At 34.5% G+C, this 13254-nt stretch overlaps 1 protein-coding gene across 9 annotated transcripts in view; it reads right to left on the reverse strand.

The window, feature by feature from the left end:
* Nucleotides 1-13254, reverse strand: part of arhgef12b (Rho guanine nucleotide exchange factor 12b) — a 135190-nt gene that overhangs the window by 27117 nt on the left and 94819 nt on the right. For 8 of the 9 annotated variants that reach the window (XM_087254294.1, XM_087254293.1, XM_087254290.1 and 5 more), the window contains 5 exons: nt 12322-12436; nt 12123-12228; nt 10750-10941; nt 6152-6296; nt 3616-3651 (listed from right to left, as the gene is read on the reverse strand). In XM_087254294.1, coding sequence (XP_087110420.1) covers nt 3616-3651; nt 6152-6296; nt 10750-10941; nt 12123-12228; nt 12322-12436 — 594 coding nt within the window. Of the gene's footprint in view, nt 1-233; nt 1008-3615; nt 3652-6151; nt 6297-10749; nt 10942-12122; nt 12229-12321; nt 12437-13254 lie in introns of those variants that run through there. The other variant, XM_087254295.1, reaches the window with a different exon arrangement.

Genomic DNA, 13254 nt, shown 5'->3' on the forward strand with positions numbered 1-13254 from the left:
ATTTGTATTTGTATTCAAGTAAAATTCAAAATGGCGCAAAAATATATATTTTTTCTATTACACTTCTAATTTACATTATAGTGAAAGTATTGTTTAATTATACCCATTATATAAATTATAGATATGCAATATTGGTTGTTGTTATTGAACATGTGACAAGAAACGTCATTGAAAAGAAAATAACATAGAAGCCATTATCTCATCCATGGTTAAACCAACAACTAATAAAATACCATTGTGAATATTATGAACCCCACCACCACCGTTCCTGTTGAAGGACACTGAATAGACAGAATAAAAACAAATAATACTTCAAAAAAACTGTTCTTCTCCTGAAAGAACTTTTTTCCAATGCACAGAATTCCAAAAACTAAAATTAACTAAATAAATCTAAATAAAACCCTGCCTGGGAGATCTGGCAGAACAAAAGTATTCTATATAATACTAAAAGATACAGCACTGCTATTGTCATCTGCCTGCCACAAAACAGACACAAAGTTTGTTTGTTTTTTTTGTTTTTATGTTTGAAACTGACTTGCTGGGGCAGAATGTGGCTGTGTTGATGGTTTGGTGCTTGTGGAGGATTTAGCAGAACATAGCTGTGCTGATTGACGGGATTGATGATTGTGGGGTGTTCACAGACAGTATCAGGAGAGGATGCTTTTAGTGCATGTGATAATACATTACATAGAAAGTTGCGCTGTGGCACAGTGAGTAGCACTGTCACCTCACAGCAAGAAGGTTGCTGGTTCGAGCCCCGACTGGGTTCTCCCCATGTTGGCGTGGGTTTCTTCCGGGTGCTCCGATTTCCCCCACAGTCCAAACACATGCAATACAGGTGAATTGGTTAAGCTAAATTATCCCTATTGTATGTGTGTGAGAGAGAGTGTATGGATGTTTCCCAGTGCTGGGTAGCAGCTGGAAGGGCAGCCACTGCGTAAATCATATGCTGGATAAATTGGTGGTTCATTCCACTGTGGCAACCCCAGATTGATAAAGGGACTTAGCTGAAAAGAAAATGAATGATTTAATCAGATTATGCATAGAAGATGTTGACAGATGTTTAATATCTCTGCCTCTGCTGATTTCACTTTTGCACACATTATACAGTATCTGTTTGTTTTATCTGCAGCACCACTGACTGTAAGATGCTTTCACAAAGAACATGAAGTTTTATTTTTTTTACTGGTGGAGGACCAAGAAATGGCTCAGCAGCAGTCTCACTCTTTTTCATGGTGCCCAAATGTATTTGAGGAGTTTCAAGTTTATAAAAAGTGACGGGAAGCTATGCTAAGGTTAACTAGCCTATAGCATATATCTTGCTGTCTGCAAAAGAGTTATTTAGACGTACCATATAACTCCCATAAGTATATACTATTTGACACAACTGCAAAAGCATCGTTTTAACCTTTATAAACGAACGTTAACGTTACTCTGTCAACAGTCTATTGTCTAAATTACCGCGCTAACAGAGCTAATGTTGCGTAAAAAGAGCACCCGGTTGCAAAGGTCAAAAATGCAGCGTAATGGAAAATCCCGAACAATCTCCGCTACAAGTTTATAAACTGCATCTGGAACCCAATTAAGGTACAAAAATCTATTTAACAAAAATAGTGATGCAGAGATGTATTTTTTTCGCTCAGCCGAGCCTTCTCTGTCTGCTGCTGTGGAGAAGCTTGTGCCAGAGAGAGACCTTTTACCTCCGCCCCGCCCTCCGACTGAGCGCCTCTCTCTCTCTCGCTCTCTCTCTCTCGCTCTCTCTCTCACTCACACACTGTGGTCTCAGGAGGAAACGCAGCTTTTTGATGTAATGCTTTTCTTGCTCCCGAATACAAATATTTTTTCAAGTATTTGTTCGAAATAAGTATTCGTAAAAACACGCTATTCGTGCCTTTCCGAATACCGTATTCGGGTTCGGATCCACCCTTAATATATATATATATATATATATATATATATATATATATATATATATATATATATATATATATATATATATATATATATATTGTTTTACTTTTCCAAACTATTTTTTTATATATTTGTTTATTAATACATTAAATAATGAATGAAAATATATTAATTTAACTAAACATTGCATATACTATAATAATTATTATTGTTATAATTAAACTATTAATATTAGTAGTATTATCAGTAGCGCATATTACTACGTAAATAAACAAATTCAAATAAAATTTCACTATTCATTAAATTATAATTTTAAGGAATATCACCTAACACAGATATTGTTCATCACTTAAAATTTTTTTGCAATAATATTTTTTAAAGATTTGACAAAGTAATCATCTCGTTACAAAAACAGACCAAGTGTCCATTAAACTAACTAAAACAAACTGTAAGAGATGTCACATGGATGCTAGCTAAGAGCACCATTTAATTAATATTTTTTTTATATAGATTTTTATAATCAATATAAGTGCAATACATTTTATTGTACTTCATTAAACTACAAATAATGTTCTTGGCTATTATGCAAGTATACACTACCTGACAAAAGTCTTGTCACCTATCCAAGTTTTAGGAACAACAAATAATAACTCGACTTCTAGTTGATTATTTGGCATCAGAAGTGGCTTAAATTAAAGGCAAAGGCCTATAAATTAATTTACCAAAATAAAAATTTTGATCATGCCTGATCATTGATCATGCTAATAAAATTTTTATCATGCCTTGAGTTTTAATTATTCAATTAGGACAGTAAGGTCTGACTTTGCTTTGACAAAAGTCTTGTCACTTAACAGAAATACAGCACAATATAGAATACAAAGTCATGGTGCAGTGGAAAAAGAATTAATATTGTGTATGACTCCACGAGCCAAAAATAGAGAAAATACTCAAATAACTTATTAATAAAGTCATCTGGAATGACAAAGAAACCATTGCTGAGTTCATCAAGATTCTTTGGAATCATCTTCAATCCCTCCTTCATCTTATCCCAGACATGCTCAAAAATGTTCATGCCTGGTGACTGGGCTGGCCAATCCTAGAGCACCATGACCGTCTTTGCATTCACAAACTTTGATGTGAAGGCTGAAGTATGAGATGGAGCAACATCCTGCTGAAGAATTTGCCCTCTCCTGTGGTTTGTAATGTAATGGGCAGCACAAATATCTTGATACTATAGGCAGTTGATGTTGCCATCCACCCAGCGGATTTCTTGCATGCCCCCATACTTAATGTAACCTTAAACCATGATTTTTCCTTCCGCATAACTGACTGATTTCTGTGAGAATTTTGGGTCCATGAGGGTTCCAATAGGTCTTCTGCAGTACTTGTAATGATTGGAATATAGTTTTGTCAGGTTTGATATACAGTATGTTTAGATTATATATATATATATACTGAAAATGTCTTAGGAGTATTGTCCACATCAATGTCCACAATAGCCAAAAGACATCAGTATTATTTACTGAAAAAAAAAAAAGAAAAAACACTGGCTGATCATGAAAGCGGCGAGGCAGTGGCGCAAGTTTTTTTTGCGTAAAAACTTGCTGGATAAGTTGGCGGTTCATTCCGCTGTGGCGACCCCGGATTAATAAAGGGACTAAGCTGACAAGAAAATGAATGATCATGAAAGCATTGAATTCTTACCTCCTGTCAGGCCTGGGGGTGCCAGAGTCCTGCGTCCTGTAAAGGTAAACCACATTCCTATTAATTATCACACATTACTAACATCCCAATATCTTAAAAGGCACATGTCATCAGCACTGCTTTTTTCCCCAGTGATGACGCACTTTAATCTCTGTCTGTCCCAGCAGGATGATTTACAGAGAACTGCTCCACAGAGCCAAGCTTTGTTTCAGACGCTGCATGAGCATCATCACTAGAGACATTAAGAACAAAAATAGCTGTGAGGCCTGAAATGTGGCAACTGAGACAGACGGACCACTCTTACTCTGAACAGCCCGATTATAAAACAGAGTCTGCTCAACATCTCCTTGAACAAAACTCCATCTTTAATGCAGATGAATGTTGTGGGATTTAATAGAGGATTCATATAACTTTTATAAGATTTATAAAAAATTATATTATGCACTACAATCCAGACATCTTAGAAAATAAGATTTTTTTGTAAAAAGCTCTATTTTTTATTACAACATATTTAAATTATTAAAGGGGAAATTAATCACTCAGAATAGCGTGAAGTCATGTATCATTTTAATTGTTGCATTAGTCTGAATGTAAATCCCCTCGTCAGGCAGCAATGGAGCACCAAGAGACAGTGGACTACAGTGCATGAAAGGTATTAACACAAGAAAAATACACAACTTAAGACACTTCAATATTTGTATTTGTTGTATTTGCACCAGCTCTGCGATGCACGTCCACAACTTTATGCATTGGGTTAAATTAGGCTATTCAGTCTCCGTGTTCAGTCCGTTATGATCGGTAATTTAATGGGGAAAAAAGAAAAATAGAATCAATATTTTTTTAAATTAAACACACATCTGATGCTTGTATCTACATCAGCTCTACATCCACAAATTCACTCATTGGGTTAAATAAGGCTTTGCAGTCTCTGTGTTCAGTCCATTACTTCCACTGTATCTGTTCAGCTGAGGGAATGGAACCACGTGATTTCAGACAAAATTATTCCAAGATGGCGGTGCTCTGGATCTAAAAGCTATAGTAAAACATGTCGCTTAAAATTAAAGGAATACATTAATCAAGTTTGTTTAATATATTTCTATTAAAATGGAATCCAATGTACAATATAATGTAAACTTGAATGAGAGCTTAATTTCCCCATTAAATGTAATTAAAATTTAAAATGATGGTTTACAATTGTAATATTTTGAATTTTAATATTTTACTGTGATGCAAAGCTGATTTTTTAGCATTATTACTCATGTCTTCAGCATCATACGATCCTTCAGAAATCATTTTATTATTCTGATTTAGTGCTTAAGTAACATGCTTTTAATTATCAGTGCTGTGCTGATCATTTTTTGAGAAAACAATGCGAGATACGTTTTTTTTTCTTCCATTAACAGAAAAGCTCTAAAGTGCATCACTTAATAAAAAAAAAATCAAACTGATTTTTTAAACTCAAACTAATTACCATATCAAAAACTTTTCCTTTTTTTCCTTAGCTATTAAATACAGTGGGGAAACAGAAATATTGAACACGTCATGTTTTTTTTCTAGGAATAAAATTTCTAAAAAAGCTGTTGACATGAAATTTAACCAGATTTTGGTAAAAACCTAAACAATACAAACATAAAAATAAAACAAAACAATGAAAGCTAAAAAAAATGTTGTGTGTAATAACAATGGAAGTACTGAAATGTATGTAACACTTTATAATAAAGGCTTTCTTGGTGCTGGCAGCTTAAAGATGCCTCCTATATGGAGAATGAAGTCATATGAATTGCTCAGGTGTAAGTTTTCTCACAGACTTCAACAAAGTGTGAAAATTTTGATTTTGATGGTTCTGTGGGTCCCGTCTATCCAAACTGATCATTATTTTATATTTTGTATTGCATTCAAGTCAGGTGATTGGCTGGGCCATTCTAAAGCTCCGTTTTCTTTCTCTGAAAGCATTTAAGAGTTTCCTTGGTTGTGTTTTGGATCATTGTCTTGCTGAAATGTCCACTCTGGTTTCATTTTTCTCATCCTTTTAATGTAGATGTTGGACTCTGTCATTTCATTTTATTACATGTAACTTAATTTGTAAACTAATTAGCTTTATTTTCTTTTCATATATGGATTTATTAGGTTGTTGCCAACATCTAGTGAAAATTTCAAGTCAACGGCACCTAGAAATATGTTTTCTGAGAAAAATGGTGACACGTTGAATACTTATTTTCCCCACTGTATATGTACATCAAACAATACTAATGTATTTATGATCATCTATGTTAATAAAATAAAATGTATTTTTTAAAGAACAGCTTTTGGATCCAAACTTTTGATTGCAGTTAAGACTCTGAAGTTTAGATTTTTGTATTATAAAATTAAAAAGATGCATAAAGTTTTATTTCTGATCATATGAAAAATTTATTCAGCTTGAACAAACCCAGTCATTTCCTGACTAAGCAAAAATACATTTAATAAACACAGATTGTGTGCGGTGTCAAAAGTGATTTTCTTTAAAGTGAGTCTGGACTGTAATGGCTTTACTCACTTTTCAGTCTCAGCTTCTTCCTCCTGTAAATGCTCCAGCATGCAATTGCTGAAGTCAAAGTGAGTGTTTGTAGATGAGGAGTCCTGCAAATCCCCTGAGACAGTACCCTCTCCCAATTTGGGCAGGGCAGAAGAGGGAAGTCCCCCTAATCCACAACCAGAGACATATACTTCAGTTAGAAAAAAATAAAAAAAATAATAAAAAAATAAAACTCTTGAAATCAGTGCTGGACAGAAGAGGCTTCTTAAATACTGACATCTGCTAATTAGTTTTGACAATAAACACTACATCAAAATAATAAATATATATTACAAAAATCCAAAAAGTTCAATTATGCACACAATGAAAAGTTTTTCTCACAAAAAACATACATACATCCTCCAAATGTGGATACACTCTGAAAATCTTCAATTAAAAGGCACATTTCAAGTAAATTTGATCATTTAAAAAATTATCAATCAGTAGATCCCAGACCCTAGTAACTATAACACTGAACTGGGCGGTTTATCTACTTTAAAATGAAAAGGATCAAAAATACTTAAAATTATATTAACTTTAAAAATATTCCTATTACAAATACTTTAATTTTAATGTTATCATATTACTCCTTAATTTATTCCTAGTCAACGTTTTGTCAAATAAGAACCAGCTGTGTCCCATGTGTGTAAGTGATGATAAAATTGGCCAATGTCATAGGTCAATCATCACCCCTTTCTAAAGTGTTTAGACAAAAGTACATCATAATCCTTTATGAAGTCTCAGGGCCCTATCATACACCCGGCGCAGTGTGGCGCAAGGCGCGGGGCAATAGTCTTTTGGAAGTTTCAGCATGGCGCAAGAGTCGTTTTGAGGCGTTGCGCTACGCTTGTTAAATAGCAAATGCATTAGCGCTCATTTGTGCGCCCATAGGCGTTCTGGTCTAAAAAGGAAGGCGTTCTGAGGTGGACCGCTGGCGCGTCGCTATTTTGAGAAAATATAATAGATTTTTTATTAGACCAAAACAAACCCGGTCTAAACTCCGGCGCAGAGTTGCGCCTCGCTTACACACTGCTTAATATGCACAAGAGAGCAATAGGCAAATATCTTTACATATGAAAAAAATTTTATATTAAGGATATATATAGGATATAATAAGAATAGATATAGGATATAAATATAAAGGATTAAAATATTACAAAACATATTATTTTCTAGCCTACATAAATATGAAAAATCACTGCTTTTATGTCTTCTTCATCTCCGGAGGCTTTTTCAGTTCATTCATAACAATTTGCTTTTGTATAATGCTATTATTATTAGCAATATTAATTATTATATCCACATTTATATTTGTTTTATTAAAAACAAGCTTGGATTTGCCCACCTGTCAGGTTTTAGACCATATGAGGCACAGCATGTGTTTTACGATATAACTCCGGTTTTTGAGCACATTTTGTAATTATTATTCATTTATTCGTTTGCTGGAAATTAGAACTGAATTTAGAAATAGTTTTGAAACTAATATTTGCGCTTAACAAACAAAAGTATTTACTTATAGACTAATTGATGTCTGTGCGGAAAGGTTTCCCTATCCAAGAGCGAATGTGAAAGTAGTTCCATTATCTCTCATTCTCACGCAGTAGATGCTCTGTTTAACAGTTTTCTGTTAAAAAACTGTAAACTGTTTGCTTGTGAAATGCTAATTTTTTCCACTTAGACTTACTTTGCATCCTGTAAATAGCGAATGCGCTCTTGGCGCGACGCAGCTGACTAATAAAGGTGATGGGAGATAACTCTTTAAGAAAATAAACTCAACCCTTTTAGACCATGCACCACAGCGCAGGGCAGATATCCCGTCCTTAAATTAGCAAAAACGCGTCCTGACGCCCTGAAAGCGCGCGTTTTGCGCTCTGCGCATGGACCGTCAAAATAGAGCCCTCAATGTTTATTAAATGGATCCTCTTTTTCATCTTTTAATCTTTAAATTGAATTATATTAATCAGTTGGGAAAGGTTCAAAATGTTAAAAAACAAGGAACAATTACAGAGCCCCGAGGGACACAATGTAAATTCAGCCACGATTTGGTCGTTTGAGACAAATTTGAAAAGTCCTAAAAAGATTTCTATAGTCCTAGGATAAAATTTGTAGTCTTTGATAATTGGTTTGAGATGTTCACGGACAGCCCCTTATTGGCCAAAAAATAATAAATCACTTCAATGAAGTTCTTGTGGTGTTTGCAGAAGATTTTTCTGCAAACAAATTAAAGCTACAGATTGTTCATGTTTGCTGTGAGAAATTGTTTCAAAACAGGTTTATTGAATAAGTCACGGATAGATTATGTTAAACTCTGGCTGGATTTTGATAGTCATTCAGGCCTGTTTACACAAAAACGATCCATGTTCACTCTGGCATTTCACCAAGCATTTCTAAACAGCTCTTCGTCCACACTACACTGCTGAAAATGCACATTACGCGAGCACACACACACAGTCATGTGCTGCAGCGTATGCCCCAGGGAGTCAGCGGCTGCTTTGAGCACACCTCCCCAGATGAGAGTCACGGACGTTGGACAGTTCACCAAGGATCTTTCGCTAGATTTTAATCCACTATAGTTGTTAAACGTGATATTTAATTTAAATAATCTTCTTTCTATTTAACGACTCTTTGGCATAGCGCATAGATAAGGTAATATATTTAAATTTATGTAACCGCTCTGATTCTGCCAATTTGACCGATTGCTTGCCTATATTGTAGCCTATAATTTTTTTGTACATTATACGTTTAGAATGGCCAATATTGATTATTAAAACTGCTATTCAGCAAGAGACATGGTAAGTTTCATATTTTTTAATGTGAATGAAAGGAGGCATTAATGTCATAGGCTCCGTTTTGTTATAAATATGCATACAGTAAAGATCATGGTCATATAAATAAGCAGCTACACAACGCCTCAACGTTTTTGGTGTCTGTTAAGTTGTTAATATCAAAATAAATTTTTTATGTTTTTATTTTATTGTTAAGTGAAACGGCATAGCCATGGTAATGTAAATGAGATTGTAAAGTTTGTTTTCCATATCAAACTTGCAAAGTTTGAACTTACAAGGAAAGGATGCAAAACTGAACTTTGTGCATTAGCCTAATATTGAGGTAAAAGCCCCAATCAGTTGTCTCCATTTTCCCCCATCCACACTGATATGGAGCAGAAGAGGTTTAAAATAAAAATGGCCTCTTCAGCGTTTTCAAAATGCTCATCTTTCTGAGCTTGAAAACTCTGGGGTAATGTGAACGGAAGGCGCAACCATAGCAAAACTAATGCGTTTTAAAACTAAAATGTATTAGTGTAAATAGGGCCTCAGTGTGACATTGTGGCTGCATTTACACTGCAAATTTTGATGGTCAATTCCGATTTTGTGACTGTATCCGTTTTTGATGACCTGCTTACATCATCTTTTAAAAGTAACTCATATCCGATCATCTGCATTTACACAGCACACGGCGAAGGCACTACGACTAGGAAAAAAAAGAGCAGGCGCTGACTAACAGCTGATAATTAAAGAGTGCTCTTTTCTCTATTGCTGTATGTAATCTGTTTGCAGCTATTGACAAGCTGTTTTACTATAGTTTATGACAGAAAGGTTCTCATTTGTCCATCTTCTTTTGATCTACAGGCTTTTTTTAAACCTTTAGGAATCTTACTGTAATGTCCATGGCGTGGTTTATGCACGGGATGTAGCTATGCACTAGTTTTATATGTTTATATTGGTTACGTGGCGGACATTGCACTCTCTCGCTCTCGCTAACATGCTATAATACCTCTGCTATATGACAATATTAAAGCTGTTTAAGTCCTCGTGTATGAGATTTAAGGTGTGGGACTCTGCTGATGTCTGTTCTAAAATGAAAGAGTCAAACTTGACGTCAATCGCTACAGTTTTTAATGACGCGTGACTTGCATTGACAGGTGAAAATCTGATCTACCTGCTTACACTGCAGACACAAGAACACAGATCCAATTCATATCGGATAAATTTCCACATATGATCAAGGCCTGAATCTGATTTGAGTAAATCGGAATCCATGTGATTTGTTCCTGCTTACACGTACATGGGCCATATCCGATTTGTGCCACATGGGAGCAAAAAAATCGGAATTGAAACACTTGAACAGTGCAGTGTAAACGCGGCCTATGATAAATGAGATCTGACAGTGTAGCCTGGAAATCATGTTTGTGCAGTTTCTGACACGCTACAATTGTATAGGATTATTACAAATCTCATTATTAGTAGAACTCGTTAATGATTATCAATAGTCAGGTTTGAGAAGAGTTTTACAGTAGCAGAAATCAGTGAGCTAAGATTTAAACAATCAAACCAACTACTATACACATTTACAAAAAAAAAAATAATATTTTAATAAACAAACATTTAATAATAATAATATTTATAAACAAGTCAGCACATCCATGTAGACTTATAGGATATTTTTTCTCATCTGATCCTTACATGCTTGCTAATAGTCAGCATATTGTGTACAAAGGCATAAATAAGATTTAAAGGAGGAAAACTTGAAAAAGTGGACCACAGACACTTGTGAGCAATGATTTGTGAAGCGTGTCTCACCAGTCTCAGTCTCTCGGCTGATGGCGTCTGTGCCCTGTCCTGCTGGAGCGCTGTAAGGCGGTGATGTGATCAGGGCATTGGTGCCATCTGAGCCCTCGCTGGACTGACTGCTCCGTACAGGAAGAGACGACCCGTCTGCCTGCTCTCCAGTTCCCAGAGGCAGCTGAGGCTTTGGCGTACGCTGCTTCGGCTCTAGAGTGTGACAAAAAAATAAAAATAAAATAAAAATGAGAGTCAGGGCTTGACAATATGGCTGATGGTCAGCTTGAAAGACTTTGTGAACTGTGGCTGATGGGATTGAAGGGTACATCTTAATATACAAATGAAGTCAGAATTATTAGCCCTCCTGAATTAATACACCCCTTTTATATTTTTACCCCAATTTCTGTTTAACGGAGAGAAGATTTTTTTAGAATAGTTTTAATAACTCATTTCTAATAACTGATTTATTTGATCTTTGACATGATGACAGTAAATAATATTTTACTGGATATTTTTTAAGATACTAGTATTCAACTTAAAGAGTCATTTAAAGTTGTAATTAGGTTAATCAGATCAAATTATGGTTATTAGGAAAATCACTGTATTGTAAAATCACTTGTTCTGTAGACCACTGAAAAAAATGCTTAAGGAGGCTAATAATATTGATCCTAAAATGGTTTAAAAATGTAAAAACTGCTTTTACTCTAGCCTAAATAAAACAAATGAGACTTTCACCAGAAGAAAAAAAATATTATAGGAAATACTGTGAAATTTTTTTTGCTACAATCATTTGGAAAAAAAAAACTTACAGGAGGGCTAATAAATTTGACTATGTTTTAGTAAAGGCTATGCAGGTTTTTTTATTTAGCTTATCTAATTTCCTGTCTAAATACCACTGGTAGATCTTATTTACTTGATTAAGTCTAATATTTTTTTTACATAAGCTAGCAGTTTCTAACGTTGTACTGACATTGAAATTCAACAATAATTTGACAGAGACAGATAGATTAAGATAACACAGATAATTATTGATATTATTAAGTCCAACGTGAATCTAGTGTTCCATAACATTGTGTTTGGTCTATGAGTGTATGACAGTTTAACTACAAAGATACATTTTTTGGTGGAATCCAGAGATTCTCATTCAGAGCCTATACCTCATAATTGAAAAAGTTTTAATTGAAATGAAAAAAAAAAGAGGAATAAATAAACATAATAAATGAGATCTGGCGTCACAAAATGAACTGCAACTCATTCATATTTTAGAATTCCCAGTTGTTCAAGATAAACTTGTAAATGTCTATTAATTGCAGAAGAAATGATAGAAAAAATATCTGCCTCGTCAAAAATGTTGGGAACAATTGGCGTAATGAAATGAATAATCAACTTACGTGATAAAGCGTCAATCTTGCTTGGTCGTCTCTGAGGAAAGACATTAGGAAATCGTGTTTTCTTCGCTTTCTCCTCAATTCCATCCTTCTCAGGCTTCATACTTTTCTGTATAGGGAGCAGAGAGACATTGGTTTGGTTTCTTTAGTCTAACTAATGTCCTTTAAAGACTAAGTGAGGATGTTTGCTTAGAGTTTGTACCTTTATTTTGTGGAATGGATTCATTAACTTGGGTTTGTGGTCCAGCCCTCGCAACTCCTTCACTTTCACACCGAGCTGTTTCATATACGATAGTATCACAAATTGCATGGTGCTACTGTGAGAAAGATGAAAATGAAAAATGTTTACATTCATGCTTATAGGCAACTAAGTAATAGTGAGAATTGGTGTATTACCAGATTACCAGTTCTAAGATTAATTGTAGTTATTAATCGAGTCATTCATAAATGTTGTGTAATAATTTTGCATAAATGAAAGTATTTTTAATCTCTAGAAAAGTAATGCCCAAACCTGTTCTTATAAAAAGCCAAAAACCAAACTTGATTGAGGGCTGTGGGCTGAAGTTAAATAGATCGAATCGTATTACATTAAATTTCCCATAGAAAATTTCCAAATTCATGTGTGAATATATATTTAAAAAATAGAAAACGTTGATTTGAAACATATTATTTAAAGGATCACAAGACACCAAAACACATTTTTTGAGACAAAATGTTGACAGTCAAACAATGCATCTGAAAAGTATTTATAGCGCATCACTTTTTCTAAATTATTTTATGTTATAGCCTTATTCCAAAATGGATTAAATTCATTTTTTTCCTCAAAATTCTACACACAATACCCCATAATTACAATGTGAAAAAAGATTTTTTGAAATTGTTGCAAATTTATTAAAAAATAAAAAACCTGAAAAATCACATGTAGATAAGTATTCACAGCCTTAGCTCAATACTTTGTTGATGCACCTTTGGCAGCAATTACAGCCTCATGTCTTATTGAATATGATGCCACAAGCTTGGCACAGCTGTCTTTGGGAATTTTTGCCCATTCCAGTACCACTCAAGCTCTATCAGGTTGGATGGGATATCACAGTGTACTACCATTTTCAGATCTCTCCAGAGATGTTCAATCAGA

This window comes from Danio rerio, chromosome 5 (assembly GCF_052040795.2).
Source record: "Danio rerio strain M-AB ecotype USA chromosome 5, GRCz13ab, whole genome shotgun sequence".
NCBI lineage: Eukaryota > Metazoa > Chordata > Actinopteri > Cypriniformes > Danionidae > Danio > Danio rerio.